This window comes from Mus caroli, chromosome 8 (genome assembly GCF_900094665.2).
Source record: "Mus caroli chromosome 8, CAROLI_EIJ_v1.1, whole genome shotgun sequence".
Classification (NCBI taxonomy): Eukaryota; Metazoa; Chordata; class Mammalia; order Rodentia; family Muridae; genus Mus; species Mus caroli.
This window is the reverse complement of record NC_034577.1, coordinates 41,864,077-41,886,546: the sequence shown is the minus strand read 5'-3', so window position 1 is coordinate 41,886,546 and position 22,470 is coordinate 41,864,077. Positions and strand designations below refer to the sequence as shown.

At 41.7% G+C, this 22,470-nt stretch overlaps 1 protein-coding gene across 10 annotated transcripts in view; it reads left to right on the top strand.

Annotated features, from left to right (window-relative positions):
- Positions 1 to 22,470, top strand: part of Tenm3 (teneurin transmembrane protein 3) — a 1,292,348-nt gene that overhangs the window by 1,217,508 nt on the left and 52,370 nt on the right. For 7 of the 10 annotated variants that reach the window (XM_029480775.1, XM_029480772.1, XM_029480774.1 and 4 more), the window contains 7 exons: positions 1,482 to 1,698; positions 2,725 to 2,844; positions 3,388 to 3,649; positions 8,813 to 9,080; positions 10,345 to 10,488; positions 14,616 to 14,865; positions 15,505 to 15,525. In XM_029480775.1, the coding sequence (XP_029336635.1) occupies positions 1,482 to 1,698; positions 2,725 to 2,844; positions 3,388 to 3,649; positions 8,813 to 9,080; positions 10,345 to 10,488; positions 14,616 to 14,865; positions 15,505 to 15,525 (1,282 nt within the window). The remainder of the gene's footprint in view (positions 1 to 1,481; positions 1,699 to 2,724; positions 2,845 to 3,387; positions 3,650 to 8,812; positions 9,081 to 10,344; positions 10,489 to 14,615; positions 14,866 to 15,504; positions 15,526 to 22,470) is intronic. The other 3 variants (XM_029480778.1, XM_029480777.1, XM_029480776.1) reach the window with 1 other exon arrangement.

Here is a 22,470-nt window from a genome sequence, read left to right as displayed (position 1 = left end):
CACTTTGTAGACCAGGCTGGCCTCGAACTCAGAAATCCGCCTGCCTCTGCCTCCCGAGTGCTGGGATTAAAGGCATGTGCCACCACGCCTGGCTTCATTAATCTATTTTAAGAGATACAGTTACCAAGAGGTCCAGTTTTATGTATTTAACTGGTGATCAGACTATGGGCTTGGGGGGTGGGGGACATGGCAGTGACTGACAGCCACTCGCATATCACATGGGTGGTGATAAGCCTCATGCAGAATATATTCAGGCCCGAGATGCATTCCAAGACCTGCATCACCGGACCATTTGATCACTGCTCCAGACCTCTGAAGCGTTCGCTTATCCTGGTTACCTAATGTTAAAGAGAGGGGATCCTGAGACATGAGAAACCTCTGTTGTCATAACAAGGCATGTGATTTAAAATAGCCCTTTTATTGCACCAGACAGAACATACTCTGAAGAGATGGCAAATGATGTCATAGAACAAATGATAAACCCGCAGCATAATCATTTATTACCACTATTAAATGCTATGTACTTGATGGCATTTTCCTTGCAGCCCAGTTTTCTGTGACTGGCAGCGCACTGGGCAAGCAGGTCGCACTAGCAGGCAGCAGCGCTAGGTCTTTTGAGACCACTGACTTGCGTGTAGCTCCTTGTTAACAGAAATGTGTCATGTGGCACGTGACTGTGAACCACCAAGTGTTCCTTTGTAATATTCTTAGCGAAGACATTGGTGACTGTACCCGTGCTCCTTTATGTCACGAATATCGTAGGTCCAGCTTCCATGGTAGACATTATTATAACCTCCATGATCATGACTAATTTACATTTGCTATTTTGTTGTTGTTGTTGTTGTTGTTGTTGTTGTTTTAATAATACTACATTTTAGGGGTAGTAAAGAAAGAAATCAATTTGAGAAATGCCTTACTCCCTGCTAGAATGTCATTTACCCTTCTTAGGAGAACTGTTTCTATGGGAGATGGCTGGCTAAACTCACCCGCTTTATGTTAGCGTGTTCGTGATGGCTTCTTCACATCTCTCCCTTTGCAGTCCTTTTCCCAATTTTAGAGCTTCAACGTACACGGATCCCTGTCTGTTTTCTCTGTGTGCCTAGTATGGGAACTCCTGGGGCATTTCTCTAAAACATAGACAGCTTCAATAATTGTGTTTACAACTCGTCTTGATTCCTTCCTGCTAGTAAGGTGTACTCATCAGTAATGCACATTCCTCACTGGGAATAAACGTTAAACAGGATTACTTTCAACCGTTCTCAGTCTCGCCCTTTACTTTCTGTAAAAGCAGATTCGAGTGCAATGTCTGTATTTCATCGGGCTTCCAAAAGGATGCCTCGCAGAGATAGCCATCAGATACACAGTGGCAAATTAACTGACATGAAACAAACCCGCCAGTAGACACAAGTCACCCCACGCTGTGCGTGGCACACGGAGCAGATCCGGCTAGCCGGCTAACCGGTGTGCTGTTTCCTCTGCAGACGGACTCATCGACTGCATGGATCCTGATTGCTGCCTCCAGAGCTCCTGCCAAAACCAGCCCTACTGTCGTGGCTTGCCTGATCCTCAGGATATCATTAGCCAAAGCCTTCAGACACCATCTCAGCAAGCTGCCAAGTCCTTCTATGACCGAATCAGTTTCCTGATTGGATCGGATAGCACCCACGTGCTCCCTGGAGAAAGTCCGTTCAATAAGAGGTTAATGCTTGCTTTCCTCATAAGGGTCTTGAGAACAGTTCTGCAGGCTTTGTGTGAAATGCTGATGGGTGTGTTTGAGAAAACTGCTTATATGTGGGGTTTTTTTCCCCTTTTTTGCAAAATTCTTCATCAAACTTCCCATTTTGAGCATTTTTGACACTGTTCACATACTTTGTCAATTTCAATACCTGAGACTTAACAGGACACCCCGTTAAGGAGTCAATAAATCTTCATTTAACCAGCTGATTTTTTTTTGAGCCCAGTTGGAAACATTTCAGAAAGCATGATGAAAAGACCCCAAAAGGCAAAGAGAAGTGCACTTCTTCTTTTTTTTTTTGTTAAAGCTGGGCTCACTAAATAATTATGAATTAATGTAATGGAGCTGCTAACGGCATGGCAGTAAGGTTGCATAAGCTGTTTGACTGGTGTTTTACAGAGCGGTAATGACCTGAAAATCAACCAGAAACTGAAAGCAGGTGTCTCGCGTCTCGCTGAGCAGAGGCAGATGATTTACGCAGAACTCCTGGGTCTGCAGTCATTGACGGCAATCATGCACCGAGCCCCAGCAGCAGCTTAGAAGCTGCTGCACACGTGTTTCTCATTGCCCACTTAAATCTTGTACTTTGTGGTCCCAGCAGATTTACAGATTGCCCCGGAATTCATTGGAAAGGATACTTTTCTTCTAGAAGTCATATATATGCCATATGGGGGGGGGGCGGGAAGAGAATCACTTATAATTTTTAAAATTACTAGTCTTGATAATGCTCCAAAATAAATAGATTGCAGCAAATTAAAACTCGGGGTGAACACCAGGCATTTAGAAAAATAAATTACACTGAATTTAAAGGAAGACGGTCTCGGGGCTATTTCAGATCTGCTTTTTTTTCTTTTTTTTCTTTTCTTTTTTTTTTGATAGCTCTTGATTGTTTATGATATTTTTACCTTTGGCTTGACTTCTCTATAAATCATGATAATGTTGGCCAGGGAAGACAGAGATTCATTCAGTCTCTTGTACTTTTCCCACAGCCTTGCGTCCGTCATCAGAGGCCAAGTACTAACAGCTGATGGAACCCCACTTATTGGCGTCAACGTGTCGTTTTTACACTACTCAGAATATGGGTATACCATTACCCGCCAGGATGGAATGTGAGTCTGCTGCATCCTGCTGTCTCCATGGGACGGATTCTCAGCATGAGGCTGGGCGTCCACCCATCACCCGTCTTGTTGTATTGTCTTTTTTAATAGAAAGGCAACAACTCTCAGACTCTAAAAACCCAGGACAGTGCAGGAAGCAGAGACTGAGAGTCATGTATTCATTTGCCATAAAAGTTCATCCCGTTTTCTGAGGCGTGATAGAATACTGTGGTCCTGTCAGAGAATGTTTTTTGTCTTTGAAGAATTGTGTTGAATATTTATTGGAGATGTTTCTTACTGTCTGCAACTGAGTTTAGATGGTTCCAAAGAATAGATAGGAAGTTAGGGAAAGGCAAATAGACGGCTCGGTGACTAGAGAAAGGACGGTTAAATGCTTGCTATGTAATTCCACTTGAGCAGAGATGGAAACTATTTCATATCAAAATTAGGAGGAAAGATTATTTGTGAATCATTTTAACTTGAGGAAAGCATTGGTCATTGTAAGGTGGCGGCTCACTAACTTAGTCATACTAAGTGCATCTTGTCCGTTCTTAGGTTTGACTTGGTGGCAAATGGTGGCGCTTCTCTGACTTTGGTATTCGAGCGTTCCCCGTTCCTCACACAGTACCACACTGTGTGGATTCCCTGGAATGTCTTTTATGTGATGGATACCCTTGTCATGAAGAAAGAGGAGAACGACATTCCCAGCTGTGACCTCAGTGGCTTTGTGAGGCCAAGTCCCATCATTGTGTCATCACCGTTATCCACCTTCTTCAGGTCTTCCCCTGAGGACAGCCCCATCATCCCCGAGACACAGGTAAGCTGTTACAGCGGGCGGGCAGCATCATCACATGGGAGCATCTCCAGTCGTGGCTTGCAAAGAATAATCTTCAACACTTCCAGGATTCTGGTGCCATCCTACTTCTGTAACATGTGATGTGTGTCCTAGAGTGAAAAAACATATCTTGGAAAAGGTGACTTGACAAGAAACATTAACTTTCTAAAGGTGTTATCTAAAAAACTTAGTTATCACATTTTAAAGTCTAATAATTTATCTCTTAATGCTCTAGTCTCCATGGGAATAAACTGTCTAACTTTTAAAGAACCAGTCATGTTAAATATTCAATTTATCTACTGAAACACCTAGAGGTGGTTTCCTTCCCCTGTGTCTGAAATAACTTTCAGATCTTAAAGGCAGGGCATTAGGTACAACAGTAATGAATGTTCTTCTGAAATGCAGAGTAAGACGATGTGGTTCAAAACCAGGCCAATGGTGCAGGCCTGTAACTCCAGATATTCAGGAGGCTGAGCTTGGAGCGTTTCAGGTTCAAGGCTTTCCCAGGCTACGGAATGAATTCAAAGCCACCTTTGGACAACCTAGTGAGACCTTGTTTCAAAATAAAAAGTAGATGGGGCCAGAGAGATGCCTCAGCTGCTAAAGAGCATTAGCTGTTCTCCCTGTGACCCAGAATTCAGTTTCCAGCAGCCATGTCAGTAGTAAAGGGGGCTGGGAACATTGCTCGTTGATAAAGAACTTGCCTAGCATGTGTGATTCTTAGGTTCAATCCTCAGTACCACATCAATAAAAATAATAACAATAATAATAATAATAGGTTTAATCTCAGTACTATAATAATAATAATACTAACAGCAACAATAATAAATAATAGCATAATCTTTAAAGTGCAAACACACACACCAGCATTGTCACATTCATTCATCAAGCATGTTTGAAGTGCTTGTTCTATAGCAGTCATAAGTGGGGACCAGTGGTAAAGCAGTCAGAGTACTTGGTCTCTGCGAGCTTAACAACCAAAGAGGGAAGAAACTGAACCCTTAATACGCTTCAACTTAGGATAAGGCTTGTTAGACATCCGAAGCAGGGTAAAGTGGGTGGAAGTGGGAATCCTATATTGTGTTAGCTGGAAGAGATCTCTCTGCCAAGGCGGCACTGGTCAGTGGATACGTTGCAGGTGAGTCCAGGGTGTGGTTGACATTAAGGGTAGGAATCTTGGGGGTCTGGCTCACAGATGCACTTGTAACATGGATGAGGTGAGGAAGTGCAGACAGAGATGGCAAGAGGCTAGACAGAGACGTAGAGGTTATAAAAAGGCTCTCCTGGCAGACACTCTGTGGAAATGACATTATGGAGATTTTAACATCCAAGTCAACTCTGAGGGGATGCTTGGGAACTTCACTGTGATTCGATTTGATACTTCCTTCTCCGGGTCCACCTGGTAACTCATAACTTCTTAGTTCTATAATAGCCTTACTCAGAAGCAATATCTGTCCAGAGGTTGACAGATTTCTAGCGAGATCTACCCACAGCAATGTGTTTCAAATAAGCAACAAGTCCATGAATGGATGTAGTCTTTTTGCAAGTCATTCACACAGTAGGTGTGATGTACGGAGTACCCAAGGAGGATTTAAAGACGACCAGGACACAAACCCTGTCACTATAGTGCAGTAAATATCTGAATGAACAGTGGCAAGTTCAAGACAGAGGGCAGTCCCTGAGTAAGCCAGAAGCAGCACTGCTGAGGGGACTATCTCCACAGAGTGATGAGACTGGAGAGAGAAGAGGGTAGCAGTCATGTGGAGAAATGAGTGACAGCAGCATAGTAGCCAACGACATGGATAGAAATTGGTGGGATGGATCATTGAGCAAAGCTGACAGCCTGCATTTGATCCCCAACACCCACCTGGCAGAAGAAAAGAACCAACTCCCTGAGATCGTCCCCCAACCTGCATTCACAACCCACCCACCCCACCCAGACAGGAGATAAATGGGTAAATGTAAAACAGGTCACCATCATCATCACCATCATCATCATCAAAAACAGGACAAGAATTTAAATAAGAGAGGAAAGAGACAGAAGAAAAGTCCCAGTCTGAAGGAACTTTGAACTCCTTAGGCAGTATGGAAGCAAGGATCTGGCTAATCCAAGGCACAAGATAGCTGACAGGAGACAGAAGTCGTGAGCAGACTCCTGTTGGCTTTATTTGCATGTCTGTGTGGCCAGAGCTCAGGTAGCAGGTGCGCTTAGCTATGAAAAAGGGCAGAAATAGCATCAAGGAAACAGTAGACAGATACAGAGGGTCAAACTGTGCGTGTAGCTTCTGAGTGCTTAAAGCATCCAGATTGGAGCTCACAAATGATGTAGCTGGTGCAAGTGGGCTTAAGGATATATCTTCCCCGTTTTGGCAGGATTTATATTTCCTAAGTAATAAAATATGACACGGTAAAGTTCAATTACATAGGAGAAATGCACACTCTAATGAACTAAATTACAGATATTTGTTCCATGGAAGTAGGTTAATGATGACAGAGACAATAATCGGTTATTAAAATTAAGAATAACATGATATTTTGAAATAGAGTAGTAAGTCCTAGCAGGTCACAGGAAGTGGTTATTAATCAATTCCCTTGCAAGTAGGAAGACTATCAAATGTATGGGAAATTATTTTGAAAGGAAATTAAGAGGAAATATGTTGTATTTTTCTGGGCCACTCATGATGCAGAAGTCTGTTTTTCAAACGAATGCATTAACATTTCATCCTATCACAACTTTAGGTTGTCTGCTCTCCATCCTGTCCCCTTATAAAAGGTCCATCAGCATTAGATCCCCTGATTTTCTTAGGAGTAGGGGGGCTTCAAAGAGTTTCTGAGTAGATGGAGTGGAAACTAGAAAAGCTTAGTGTGTTCATAAACGGTCTTCCTCAAGATGCCTCAAGGACTGAATCCAATTGGCAGATTTAATGCAGACCTTGGCTGTGTTAACCTGACACTTTAGAGTTGTGCCTTTATGGTCTGTTACCTCACCTCTCTTCCTCTTTGTGCCAGCTGCTGCCTTACAGACCCAAGTGGGAGTTACTTTAGTCCGTTCCTTTGTGCCAACTTGCAGCTGTGTGTTTGTTTATACAGTCAAATAGCCATGACCACAAGCCTAGAATTTGACTTCAGAAATTCAAATGGGGAGATGGATGGCAAATCCGGGTCCACCATTCCTCGATGTGTTGCACGAGAGGTGTAGGGGACACGGAGCCTCTATTCCAATATTTTTATCTCAGGAAAGGCAGTCATTCATGACTAAGTGATTAGTGTATATATTGATATATACTAGCATTTAGGAATGCCATCTCTCACGTGAAGGGACCCATGGCTCCAGTCGCATAATGTGTAGCAGAGGATGGCCTTGTCAGTCATCAATGAGAGGAGAGATTCTTGGTCCTGTGAAGGCTTGATGTCCCAGTGTAGGGGAATACCAGGACAGGGAAGCAAGAGTGGGTGGGTTGGTGAGCAGTGGGAGAGAAATGGGATAGGGGGTTTTCGGATGGAAAACCAGGAAAGTAGATAACATCTGAAATGTAAATAAAGAAAATATCTAATATTAAAACACAAAAGGAATGCCATCTCGTTCGTAGTAGAATTTGTTGGTCTCAGCCAAGGTTCTTTGTTTGAATTCCATATGTGGCGTCTTAGTGAGGGTTCACTGCTGTGAGCAGACACCATGACCAACACAACTCTTAGTGAGGGTTTACTGCTGTGAGCAGACACCATGACCAACACAACTCTTAGTGAGGGTTTACTGCTGTGAGCAGACACCGTGACCAACACAACTCTTAGTGAGGGTTTACTGCTGTGAGCAGACACCATGACCAACACAACTCTTACAAGGACAACATTTCATTGGGGCTGGCTTACAGGTTTAGAGGTTCAGTCCATTATCATCAAGGTAGGAACATGGCAGCATCCAGGCAGGCATGATGCAGGAAGAACTGAGAGTTCTACATCTTCATCTGAAGGCTGTTAGTGGAAGACTGACTTCCAGGCAGCTAGGATGAGGGTCTTAAAGCCCATACCCACAATGACACGCCTACTCCACCAAGGCCACGCCTACTCCTTCTAATAGTGCCACTCCTGGGCTGAGCACATACAAACCAGCACAGTATTCGTCTGCTGAAGAAAGAAGCATTTTTAGTGGTGAGATAGGCACAAGTTCTTAACAAAGGCAGCCTTACACATTACAGTACACATGATAAACCTACAGAGATCTACTGTTAGTTATGAAACTAATAAGAACATTAGGAGAAAGAATTACTTGGAAAATGCTTTAAATTTTTTTTATATACTCCCCAATGTATTTCAAAATGGTTAGATTACAATTTGGATATATGGTATCTTTCACCCCCATAAATTTGTTACCTTCCATTGAGCTGTTCACATGGGCAGCTAAGCATAGGGTTAAAATGCATGTGATGTATCATTAAGGCAGCCTTACATGGATAAAAGTCGCTTTTTGCAGTCAGAAATCAGAAATATGTTTTATCTTACATGTGCATTGTAGTTACTCTCTGGGAGAATAATGCACATGGCTCTAAGACATTAGCTCACTTACCATATTATTAAAACTCAGTGGTTTTAATGCAGTTCATTGTGGTTCAATATGTAATTATAAGGATACGCTGTTGTTACATTACCTCCCAACATGTGTCTGAAATCAGCTACAGTTTAACCCAGATGCATCTGTGCTCCTCGCTGTCATTCCTATCTTTCCAACAGTGACCCAGGTAAGCTAATGAGGCCATAGACTTACTTAGGCTTAGCCTCTAAGGGACCAGCTAATGACACATCTCTGCTCTGAGGTGACCACTGTACAAATGTCAGCTCTCTTCTCCAAGTGACCGGAATAGAAGATGCATTAGTCAAAATCTACTGTAACTAAAGATCTCCAAGTCAGGGTACAACAGTTGAAGGATGTGATTAACTCTGCATAAATCACAAGAAGCTTTCTGGAAGAGAGCATTAGGCTGGTAGTGGCATTGTTTTGGAATGATTTGGAAACAGCTCAGATGTTACTTGTGAATAGCAAGCCTGCTGTGTCTTATTTTAGGTGCTCTGCTGGGTCCTGCTCACTGTATCTTCTTGAGTTAGGCATCCACGATCCCAGTTAAGAGCTTGTGCTTTTCTCAAACGTAGGTCCTGCATGAAGAAACCACAATTCCAGGAACAGATTTGAAACTTTCCTACCTGAGTTCCAGAGCGGCAGGGTACAAATCAGTTCTTAAGATCACCATGACCCAGGCCGTCATACCGTTTAACCTCATGAAGGTCCATCTGATGGTGGCTGTGGTTGGGAGACTCTTCCAGAAGTGGTTTCCTGCCTCGCCAAACTTGGCCTACACGTTCATCTGGGATAAGACGGACGCATATAATCAGAAAGTCTACGGCCTGTCAGAGGCAGTTGGTAAGTTTCATGAATATCCCATCCCCTCTGCACTGAAGAAAAAAACATGGAGTCAAGTCAGAATTATAAAGAAATTATCAGGAATCTATAGCAAGTTAAGTGAGATAAGCAAATTTGGTAGCTGCAATTTCATCTAGGGAAGTCACAGCCCGGTTGTGTTTGATCCACCATGGAGGAAGGAATGTATTGCATAGGAGGAGAGGACGCTATTGCATTAGCGTTTCCATGGAGCCAGCTTTCAAATCTCAGGATCCTGTGTCCTTTCTCCTGGTTACTGTTTTCACCTTCCTTCCTTCCTTCCTTCCTTCCTTCCTTCCTTCCTTCCTTTCTTTCTTTCTTTCTTTCTTTCTTTCTTTCTTTCTTTCTTTCTTTTCCTGCAGTAGCCTTTTCTATGTATTCTCCTCCTCCCTTTATGACCTGACCTCTGTAGCTTTTATCATCATTTTGATGTTTGCTGTATGTGACCATGAGAGGGTTTCGATCGAAATGTTTAGCAGAAGCCTTAACAAAATTGGGATCCAAGAATTATTTCAGCTCCTCTGCTCAGAGGGCCATTGGGAGGACAATAGGGAAACACCAAGTCACTTGTTTCGCTGAATGACTGGGCATCAGAGCAGGACATGTCAAGTGTAGCTTCAAGCTCTGGCCAGGACATCAACAACTAAAAGAAACCTTTAGTTGGATATTATAGCTTCGACTTTACTTGAAAGTAGCTTTTTGGGGGTTCTTCAAAAAAAGTATGTAATTTAGATTTTAATTGGTAACTCACCAGTCAGTTGCCAATCCTTGGTTCACGGTGAACTCTTATAAAGTTTTTTTAATTGTGACTTGGTAATAATTCACAATTAATGTGTAAATACCTACCATAAATATTTTCCATAGTGAAAGTTCTTAAGAACTAAACAGTTTGGATTATTTACAGAACTAATTATTTTTTGTTGGTTTTGTTTAACTCAAATGTGCTACTAACTTGTTATAGCTAGTTAACTAGTTTCCCAATCTGAACTTAATATTGTCTAAGAATCCCTTGTAAGACTAATGGTGATGGTGGGCTTGATGTCTATAAAATCAGTATAAGATAGCATTTGGAGTTGTTTGGTTTTACCTCCCATATGCTCAAATCTCCATACATAAAAACGAACTGCTTAATAAATGAGGAGACCTATTAACTCAGAGCATGAATGTGAGTTTCCCTCCAAGTCATAAAACAACTTCCTATTCCTGTCCGGCTGAGAGGATGAGCTGTGGTTTGCCTCACTTCCAGTGTCCGTCGGATACGAGTATGAGTCGTGCTTGGACCTGACTCTGTGGGAAAAGAGGACTGCCGTTTTGCAAGGCTACGAGTTGGATGCCTCGAACATGGGCGGCTGGACGTTGGACAAGCACCATGTACTGGACGTTCAGAACGGTAGGTTCTTGCTCACAATTACAGTTGCCCATCCTCACTCTGATGATGCTACCACAGCTTTTTATCCTCTGAACACCATAGGATTGGAATTAGTAGAGCAAAATAATGATAAAGAGATTATTGGAAGACCATAAAAGCCTTGGAATTATGTGATTCTCCTACTGAATTTTACAGTGTCCCTGTGGTGGTTGTTACAGTACTTTCCCCAGTGGAGAGTAAATCCCCTGACTTTGGTAAAATTGCTCTGTCTGTATGAATGAATCCCTACAAATTCATCTGTGAGTGCCCAATTCTACACAGCAGTGTGTGCCAAAAAAAAGGGGGGGGGGAGGGAGTGGCTTTAGAGAGAGCTACCAAAACTGGCAGCAGTGTGATTTATCGTAAGCCAAGATAAAAATCCACGGGACTTTACCAAGAGATTTCCAGTAGATTCTTGACAATTAATCTGTCCAAGTGTCTCGTTGTGTCTCCCCGCAACAAGTTCTGTATTGAAAAAGAAAAAGGAAAGGAAAAAAAATCTCTTACTCAAAAATACTGTAGCTTGATTCTGTGAATATGAGGAGAAATATAAATGAATAATTTGAGAGAAAAAGTAAAAGACCTGACATCACAAACCAAACTGCAGAGTATGAGCCTTCCCCTCACGCACAAACTGGCTCCGGTGGGAAGGAATTCCGTTGCCCCTACCGTGTTTCCAACATTCTATTCTCATGCTTACCCATGCTTCCACATCAGAGCACCCAAAGATGCTCAGTTATAAATCAGGGTCATAAGGCTACGAGCTCTAACCGGTCTTAAGTCTTCTCACACTGACAGTCTCTGCTATCAGGAATAGCTAGAGGAAATGTCCCGTGTTTACTCAGTAGCATCCCTTTTGACTTTTGGGAAGATTTAGAATGTTGAATTGAGACGGTCACACCATTAAATGCTCATGATAGATGGTCACATTTGGAGTGATGTTTCTTCGATGTTTGTTCTGTCTTTGAAAATAAGAGTATTGGGAAGCTATATCTTGGCTTTCCAAGTATACTGGGTCACCATTTCCAAGTCAGTATTTGAAAATGCCCTTGCCTTGCCGAGAGGAGATAGCAAAGGATAAAAGTAGATCACCCAAGAAGAAAAATAAAGCAGAAATAACTACTCCTCACGCCTTTACCAGTTTAAGTGTTTAGCTCTCTTCCTTTCCCGTGTATCCTGGTCATTCCAGAAGGCTGGGAACAGAACCCATTTCGAGCACCACACAGCACATACATTATAAATGCAGGGGTGTAACTTGTGTGCGAGAGTGGTTGGCTAGCGTGCACAAAGCCCTGCGTTGTATCCACATCAGCACGTAAACAAGGCTTGGTGGCACACCCCTGCAATTCTAGTTCTTGGGAAGAGGCGAAGGCAGGAGGAGCAGAGGATCAGGACCGTCCTTGGCTACTTAGACAGCTTGGCGTTATCGAGAAAACTTGAAAAAAAGTAGAAAATTAAAAATTCACAATGAAGGACCCAGAATATCGCGAGAAAACTTGAAAAAAAGAAGAAAACGGGACTCCCAACCAGGGAGAACATGCCATATGTTAACTCCCAACTTCCCTTGAGCCATCAGTGTTGCTTGAAATGGTAGTGAGCTCAGTCTGTCCTGTGAGTAACACTAAGCTGAATCGTGGTCATTCAAAATGCATAGGCATGTGCCAACCATGCTTGGAGCTGCTCCTGTTTAAATTATTTAAAATTGTATTTCATATATTTTCTACGTCTTCCCATATCCCTGCATGAGTCCTTCACAAACCTTGGGGAACACTGTCCTAGGTTTGTTTTAGTGATCGTGAAAATACAGTGTAAAATGCCTAACCAGTTGGCAACAAGATTCCTTCAAGGGACTGTAAAGCCATAGGGAGAACATAGGCATCCAACCCCAGCAGGACTCCAGAGACTCAACACTATTCGCTTACTCGATAATAGCGTTCAGAAAGATTAGCAAATATATAATATTGTATGCGGTTAAACAATATAAATATATAAAAACATGCATATTCTAAACAAGAATAATATATAGGAGGTGTTTTATTAAAGTACCAGGTCAGATTTATAAAGTGAACTGCCAAATTTTCTGTCTTTCAAAAACCTGTTTTGTTCTAAAATCTGTTACTTTAAAATGTGAGGTCACCTAAGTCCCGTGGTGAACTGATGGCAATTTCCAATTGTATCCAAGAACAGTCTGACAAGTGGTAACTGTCCAAAGTGACACGTGTCTAATTGAATAAACAAAGTGATTGGTAACTGTGTCAAGCCGGATGAGTTATAGATAGAGACAAAGGAGACACAGACCGAGGGGCCACAGGTGTTTGTGCAAGCCTCCTGGAACAGGGAAACAAACCGGACAATGCTAACCCTTTTGCTGTGCTGAACTGGAGGAGAAAGGAAGGACCAGTCATCCGAAGCAGTTGCATAAATCAGATGCAGGAGAACACTAGTCTGACTCAGGGCTCTCTTCCCATAAAAAATGCAGAACCAACTCTCCCAGGAAATTATACTTCCATAATTGTCAAATAATGTAATCACAGAAAGAAGAAATCTTAGGTATCATCCGTGTCGTCTTTGAATATTCAAGGCAAAAAGCATCTCATCTCTTGTTATGATCCAGGCTTATTTAAATTATTTTCCCTTAAATTTGAATAAACCTGTTTTATCATCCCTGATTTCTTTATGTAAATTGGCCATGATTATTACATCACCTAAATAGCAAGGCATTAAAAAAAAAATAGTAATCACAAAGTGCGCCTAAAATGTACTGAGCTATAAGGGGAACGCAATTATTCTGATCACTTCTTCACTTTCAGATTATCCCAAAGTGGAGGAAAAATCATGGTCTCGAGTTTTCTGTTTGTACCTTCCGCAAGATTATTCTTTTAACGGTCTGTCTGCTACGAAGCATGGTCATTAGCTCTGAGAACTACCTTGAAGCGTAGAAAGCCCAATAAATACAATACACACTGCTCTAAAGTCAGAGCAGCAAGTGGTTTATACAGATAATAATACAGTGAGGAGTATCATAAAATATTCATGTGACAGGAGCAGCTGACAAGCCAGTGGATAACAGACTCAAGCCATTGATCTGCACGTGGTAACAACAGAGTGAACCAAAAATTAAATCCCAATTCAAATCTAGCTTCTTACTAGGAAAATATTGAATATTCCTTGGGAATTTTTTGGTCTCACATTTTCAGCAAAGCCCACTAATGAGCAGACTGGTGTTTTTATCTTTGTAAAATTATTGACACTTTCAGACCTTAAAGCAGAGTTCAGTTTGAATAACGAATTTGCTTTCTGCATCAGTTTCATTGTGCATGTGTGTGTGTGTGTGTGTGTGTGTGTGTGTGTGTGTGTGTGTAATTTACATCACATAAATGTGAACCATACCATTGGCAGTATGGTGGAGTTAAAAATAGGCCTCCATAGGCCAGGGTTCTGGCTCAGTGATACATTGTAGTCTTGCTCTCAGGGTGCCTATAAATAAATACTTTCTAACTGTGTTTCCATAAAGTACTTTTTATCTTTAAAAAAACTCATTGTAAATTCATAAGAAACTCATAATCCCAGGGTACATTTTATTAATCAGGTTAATTTGTAATATTTTCCACATTGATTAACAATTAGACAAACTTTCTGTTCCCTAAAGAATATTATGTAGAGCATGGCTCTCAAACTCGGTTGCACATTAAGATCACCTGGAGAGTTTTTAAAAATCTAAACGCTAAGGCTGCACCCAGACCAATTAAATCAGAATCTCTTGAGGTAAGGACCAGCCCTCAGTATTTGTTACAGCATTCCAGACTGTTCCTCGTGTAGCCAAGATTGAGAATCACTGGTATTAAGGGTTGGGGTTTTGAATTCCTCTTCTTAGCCGTTTGTTCCTCTCCAGTCTTTCCCTTCATAACAAATAGTCCTTTTGAAATGTACCATAATGTGGTTTGTCATGTGATATCTTATATTAGGTTGTAGATAGAGGTATTTTCATAAGAACTGTAAAGTTTCTAGTTCTAGGTCAGAAAGGCCCCCGCACTGTGCTAAGATTTCTAGGGGACCTGTTTGCTTTTTGTCGCCCACTTTCATCAAAGGAAACATGAACTGTCTTTCAGGTATACTATACAAAGGAAATGGAGAAAATCAGTTCATCTCTCAGCAGCCTCCGGTGGTCAGCAGCATCATGGGTAATGGTCGGAGGCGTAGCATCTCATGCCCAAGTTGCAATGGTCAAGCTGACGGGAACAAGCTCCTGGCACCAGTGGCGCTTGCCTGTGGGATCGACGGCAGTCTATACGTAGGGGATTTCAATTATGTCCGGCGGATATTCCCATCTGGGAATGTGACAAGCGTTTTAGAACTAAGGTATGTCTCTCCTCTATTGGGGTCCTTCTTCAGAGACAATCATCATACCCTTAAAAATGAAGTCAGATGTGATACACTGATTTATTTATTTAAGCGTACACCCTACCGTTTTTAAAACTCCCTCTAGAAAGAACTTAGTCCTTAAGTGGAGATAGAAGGTCAGCAATATACAGAAAGCAGTCTGCTACGGAAAACAGCTTACTCATCCTCCCAGTGGTCTTTCTATGAACTGGAAGGTAAAGCCACATGTATTTTTAATCATTTCAGTTTTCCATAGGATAAATACGCAGCACAGGATACAGGAATCCATCTTTATTTCACAGTGGCTGAACCGAGGTGTGATAATAGAAAATGAACAGGAATGCTGGACATTCCGTTGGGTCAGCCCGTTCATTAGCCGGGATGCAGATAGTAAAAACAGCATGCCTTTGTCATGATTTAAGTGTGATTGTCAGAATCCACCAGCAGCCCTGACAGCAGTTTGATAAGATTTTGCCTACAAAGTTCATTACCAGTGTTTTCTCAGCTTGCAATTTTCCATACAAGTAATTAAAGCCCACTATTGATCTCATTATATTTCAGAAGCCTTTTCTAACTCTGCTTTCTTTGTCTACCTTTCTTTTATCTGCTTCCACCAAGAAATAAAGATTTTAGACATAGGTAAGCACCCTGCTTAAAGGTTCTTGCATATTTTCCAATGTCCTTTTTTATGTTTCAATGTGACTCTCTGAAATTGTTTTTTAATAACACCATCTTAAGAGGAAACTCAGAATCACAGAACATCTAAGGAATTAAAACTGCCTAATTGGACAATTACATAACTTACTGCAAAATATATTGTGTGATAGAATTTTAGAAATTATTTTCAAGTTGGTTCATTTTTTTTTAGAAAAGTCTTGTCACAGAGAATTCCAATGTTCAGTTACTGACTTAATGTAACCTAAGCCTTCTGAAACAGAACGAAATTTGAAACACAGCAAAGTTTGAAGAAGTAGGATAATTTGACCAGTACCCAGGACAGATCATGTCTTATTGGGCACAAAGCTGTTTCGGTTTGGGAAACAATTTGAGAAAAATAATCTGAAAATATTGTACTATGCTAAAATTTTTGTTTGTTTGTTTGTTGTTTTGAGACAGGGTTTCTCTATATTCCTGGCTGTCCTTGAACTAACTCTGTAGCTCAGGCTGGCCTCACTCAGAAAGATGCCTGCCTCTGCCTCCCTAGTGCTGGGATTAAAGGCATGCACCACTACCACCTGGCAAATTTTATAAACTTAAATATCTGTCTGATCAATATGAACATACTGCTGAGCTTGGAAAGGTTTCCTCCTCTATATCACTCCCTATGTTCTTCTTGGCCTGTAATTTCTAATTTTCCCAAATTAGAAGAGTTACTAGGTTCAAGAAGCAATGGAGGGTTTTTTTGGGGGGGTTGTTGTTGTTGATGTTTTGGTTTTTTTGGTATGTGTGTGTGTCATTATTATGAGGAAAAAGGCTCTCTTCAAAGCTAAAGATGAATACAGAGTACCGTCAGCCCAAAAGTTTTCATATCTCATTGATGTGTATGCTTGCCTGAAGAGGTTACATACAGTGAAACCTTGTCAGAATACTTTTCTAGCAGCCACTCTTTAAAGACAGGAGGGAAAAATACAGAAGCAGCTTTAAAGTGCTTTAAACAAAAGCTAGTCAAAGCCAGGGTTAGACATGCCAGATCTAGTTTGACCATTAAAATATCTAATATATTAAAAAGGCAGTGATATTTTACATCAGATATCTTAGATGAGTAGGTCAATATAACTCACTGAAACCATTGTAGAGACTGACAACTAGCGAAAAGTGGTGTCCTGCCGACAGATATAACTGTTGCAGATCAGAATACCCAGGCATGGTCCCAGGACCCTTCCCTAAGATTCTGTATTGATCTTACACTTTCAACTAAATGGCCCAGTCCACATGCTAAAGATTAACACCGAATCTCCCCTGAACGCCGAGCATACTTTGAGAAGCCAAGGCAGAATATCAACACTTTTCTGCTTGTTTTCTCAGTAGCTATGGAAAGAAGAGGAAAGACAGACAGCGAGCGGCATGTGAATACGCTGCAGGCGATACAGAAAAGACTAGGAAAGCCTGCCTTTTAACAAGCTGGCCCATTAGATGCCAGGCACCGAGCCAGATGCTTTTTGTATGTTATTAGAGAGCCGCACAGTAATCCCTCAGGTTACACATGAGGTAATGGAGGCTGGAAGGCATTACATCCCATCCCAGGATACACAACTAAGAAACGTGAAGCAGAGATTTGAACCCCTCTCGTGTGCATGTTCTTTCCCCTGTACCATTTTTAATATGTTCCCCATGGCTAGGATTCTATAGGGAGACTTCCTACAAATGCACAAAAGCCTAGACTTATTCCACAGTCATTTGCAAGTTACCTACATCTGTCATCTCTGAAAAGAGACTCTCTGTTTGGACTTGTGTTGTTATACATACGGTCATAGAATATGAAGTCAATCATGGCACTAGGCTATGACACTTCCTGTATTCCCCTTCGCCTAGTCCTCTGTCACTTCCTCTGTGTGTCATCCTGACCACATTTGAGCTACTACGTTTCCTTTCTATGCCACCCAGGCAGGACCTTTGGGTTGTGAATTGCCACTCATGAACATTAAAACTAACAGTATTAAATAATTGGTCCCCACATGCCAGATGCTTTGAGGAATGGTAATAATCTAAGACAAAGCTCTCAGACAAGCTCACATATAATAACAAACTAGACATATGTGTAACCAATTGACATTATCAGTATTATTTTTTTAACGTGGCATGACGTATACAACTATCCTGTGAACATGGTTCTTGGCAGAAAACAAAACTAGGTAATCCCGGCATAGTAAGGAAGTTTCCAGAAAGTGTTGATATTTGAGCTAGATCTAAAAATAAAATCTGTTTGATCAGAAGCAAGAAGAAAGACATTCACAGGACGGGAAAATGGTAGAGAGTAAATAAAGATACTGGGGTCTGAGACAAAGTAAGCAAGATATTCCAAGAGTTGCCAGACCTGCCCAAATAAAGCAGGAATTTGTGTGGGTAGCAGGGTGAAGCTAGTTAGGGTTGGCTGGCTGAGGGCCTCTTTGAGCTCGCTGAAAATAAATGGCTCAGAGTGGGGAGATAGTTTAGGGTCATGAACAAGTGGCATGTTCAGAATGACCTTTTAGGAATATTCATGTGTGTGGTAAGATCACTCAGGAAGTTGATGCCCCAGACCATGAGTGTCAGCATACCTAAGAGAAGGCTTAGCGGTGAAGTCAGCCTTAGGAAGCCTAACAGTGGAGAGGTTGTACCTTCTGTGTAGTTAGAAAGATGAGAGAGAGCCTCACCCAGGGGCACTTGCCTCCAACCCCAGCACTTGGGAGGCTGAGGCACCAGATCAGATCACTGTAAATTTACAGCCACCAATGCCTACAAAGAGAGCAGAAGAAAGGAAAAGCCAAAGTGTAGGAAAATGTACAAAATAGATAACAACATCATAGATGAGATTAATGTGTGTTTAATAACTATCTGAAATGACCTGAGAAAGATCATATTTAAATTCATTAGAGCTTCCTTATTTTTATAATATTATTTCCAAGCCCAGGGACACAGGCCTGTAATCCCAGGAGGTGGAGTCCGGAGCAGCACAAGTTTAAGGTCAGCCTGGGTCAGTCACTGAGGCCCCCTCAGAGGTAAAAATGGATAAAAGGCTTGGGGGTGGCTCAGCAGAAGAGCGCTTGCCCTGTATGGGTGAAGCCCTCCTATCGATCCTCAGTGCAAGAAGAAAGACTTTTTAAAGGAAAGAATGGCGGAAGGAAATGAATGCCTGTCAGAAATGTCTTCCTGTTGGCTAGCCTGGCTTTCATTAAGCCTCTCTTTCCTGTGTGGCAGAGCAGTCATGAGTGACTCAGGAGCAAGTGGTAGGAAGAAAGGAAATCACACAATGTGCCTAATTCTATATAGAGGAATGGCACTGTCAATTGTAGACAACTCAGTGCATATAGAATATCTGCTTCCGGTCCTCTTCCTATACCTCCACACCATAAACTGTCCTTAATTATACTAATGGAAACCATAATAAAAATACTGGCCAAGACTATTAAGACAGTCTTATTGCTTAAAGATTCAAATAGGATGCTATCATGCCAAGTTCTTAAGTACTTCTAAAATAGTCTATAAAATAACATTCCTTAGTTATATTTAGTTATATTCAGTTATCATTTGATGTTTTACTTAAGTGGTAATACTAGAATGATTATAAAATGGGACTCTATTTGATATTCTAAACATCACACACACACATACACCTGCCCCATGTTTACTACTTTAGTAAGAGAGTAAATTTTGTCTTATCCCTGTTCAGATTCCTTAAATTCCAAGTTAAAATTTGTAAGCGATCCCAGTTTACAGTCACCCAGTCTTCTGGTTAACATGAAATAGGCAGTGTTGCTTTTCTACATAGACAGACATTGTTATGCTTCTTCTATTGCTTTGTGTGCTCAGAGCTGTGGCACAGTTTCCAAGTGAAAAGGAAAAAGTGTTAAATAGTGTGTGTTCTCTGAGCCATTCTCCGCAAGTGTCTCCCTCATCTAAGACGGCTGAATTACGAGAAAATAAATGAGTGTAACCAGCCTGCACTCGCCTCTGGATCTGTGTCTAATTGACAAGGCTATAGGGAAGATGCCTTGATAACTGGCTTCTGGGTCATCCTGGATAAGTTCAGAATTGAGGGGCGGGGTATACAGAAGATGTCGGCTTGAGTTCACTTTCTTGCTTTTTGCTATCAGTCACAACTGTCATTTTAAGCCCTTTTGAAACAGCAAAATCTTAGACAATCTCAGAGAAATGCTCTGTGCTTCTACTGTTGAACATGTTTCCCCCCAAACATGGTCTTTGTAAATCCCTGTGCCTTGTGACCAACTGTAGACAGCTTCCAGTCAGCGTGACCATGGATTACATACTAGACACACATGTCACCTGACTCTCACAGCCCCTCTGTACCAAAACGCCAGCCCCCCCCCCCCATGACCTCTGGGCCACTAGAGAACAGCTTCTAGTGCCCCCTGTCAGGGAACTCTTCAGACTTAAAGTCAAATGATCTCGAGTCAAACTCCTCTTGTGTATGTGATTCAGAAATCCTCTGTCATCTGTCTGTCAACTAAAAATTTCCAAACTCACTTTTATCCTGTTTTGGGGAGAGGGCTTTTATTTCATTTTGGTTTTATAGTTTTATACATGAATGCTATATTTATATAATTTCTATATCTCCCGCCTACCAGTCCTGTGCTCCCTCAAATTTGTGACTTCATTATTATTATTATTATGTATATATGTATGCATGTGTGTGTTTTTGTGTGTGCTGAGTCCATACAGTGGCTCATGTGTACATGTGTTTAGAGCTGACCACTCGGGATTAGATAACCTATCAGAGAGCTCATCCACAAAGAGAACTGATATATTCGTACTCTCCCTTCCTCTCCCCCCTTCCCCCTACCCCCTTCCCCACTTCCTCCCTCCGTTGGTTGCCTGTAACTCTTCATCTAGGTGTTGGACCTTGTAAATTTCCCCCATCCATGCTGTCATGTCAATGCTGGTATCATTTTTGTTCTATTTTAGAAGCTCTGTAGAGATGTTTCCCACCTATGTGACGCTAGGGTCTGAGGAATCGCTGTCTTTTGCCAGCTGATGCTGCGCCTCCACTCTCGGACTATGAGCTCGCCCACGCTGCTCTAGACAATAGAATCATGTGCACAGTGAGCCTTACACTCATCAGATAAAGCTGTGCTGTTTGATTAGAAAGTGTCTGTGTCTGCAGGACCCCGATGCAAACTGTAATCCCAGCACAGCAGGAGCAGAGGGAGGTAGACAATGAGTTTGTAGCCAGGTTGGCTACTTTGTGAGTTCAAGGCCAACCTAGGTTATAGGAGACCATGTCTCAAGAAAAAATAGAAAATGAAGCACCTGTGTGTTGAGGAAGGTAGGAGATGCATTCATTATACTGCAGATCTAACCCCAACTCCCCAGCCCCACGGACATGTGACATTGCCACCCAAGTAAATGATAGTGGTGTCAATCAAAGTCCAGCTCTTGCCTTGAACGTGCATTGGTTTTGCACCAAGAAATTTCATGGCCTATGGCTAGAAAGTAGGCTGCCAACACTCAGATAGCCAAAATCTAATGTATCAAAACAAAGGACATAATCAAAAAGTATACATAATTATAACCTTGCTAGAATTGCCCTTGAAACAACTAACAGACATCTTAAGATGAGCCAGGACATCACTCTAATGCTTTAGTGTATTCCAAATTGCTGATGCACCAGCAGAAGTAAGCAAACTTGAATCTATTCACATTCTGAGATGTTTTCCCCCTAACATTTTCAGGAAGCAAATCAGACCTTATAGCATTATGAAAGACATATTGAAATGTCACAGGAGACAGGACAAGAGCAAATATTAAGAATATCTTGCCGAGTGTGTCCTCTATGCTCCCCTACCAGTGGGAGCAACACTAGTAGAAATTATAACCTGCTATTGTAAGAAAAACCTCTTGGACTAAAGTGCACACATTCACCACTCATAAAAACCAAGGGACTGGGGGCGGTGCCATAAGTAATACTGCTCAGGATGACGGCAGGGGAGCCTAGGATGAAACCGCCAGCACCCACGTGAAAACTGGCCGCATTTGTACATGCGTGGACCTCTGGAAACTCGGAACAGAGGCAGGTGGGTCTCAGGACCTCCCTAGGCAGCTCTTTTAGCTGACTTTCTAAGCTTAAATAAATAAAGCCGCAGAGGCAGACATTAGAAGGCGGCACCCCACGTCAATACACACACACATACCATACACACATGTGCACGAAAAACTAACTAAAAAGAACTTTAACAAATGAGAATTGTCTCATAACAGTTTAACATAGTAATAAAAAAAAACCTACTGTGCCACTTTTATAATTCAAATGCTCACGCTAGGCTTATACTCCATGTTTATAATAATTTTTGAGGTTATAATATAATTACATCATTCCCCTCCTCTCTTTCTACCCTCCAAATTCATATGAATTCCTCCCTTGCGTTCTTAGAAATCAATGGTTTCTGTTTCTTTAATTGGTGGTGGTGGTAGTGGTGGTAGGTGTGTGTGTGTGTGTGTGTGTGTGTGTGTGTGTGTGTGTAATCAATTGGTGTGGTCTTCCCTGGGAAGATCATTATTTCTCCTGATCTCAGCCTTCTTTAGCTCCCTGTAGTGCTCTGTGTAGGCCTGAGGCCTCACGAGCTTCTCCCATGCTATGTTAGCATGTGTGTTGATACCATCCCTGTTCCGGCCATGCTCAGGCAGCCATGTTGATGAGACTTCATGTATGCCATCTCTGACATTTCCAAGAGACACAATCTCACAGATGTTCAGATACAAAACCAGGGTAAATAAGAGTGTGACTCTTTGTGTTTCTGACTGTGAAGAGATGGAAGGAAGACAGAAGGGGGGGGGGGCAAGATGGAGAGAGAAAATAAATACCAAGTTCATTATCAAAAGATACATATTATTTAGTATTTACCATCCTCCCTGAAAAACCAAGTAATT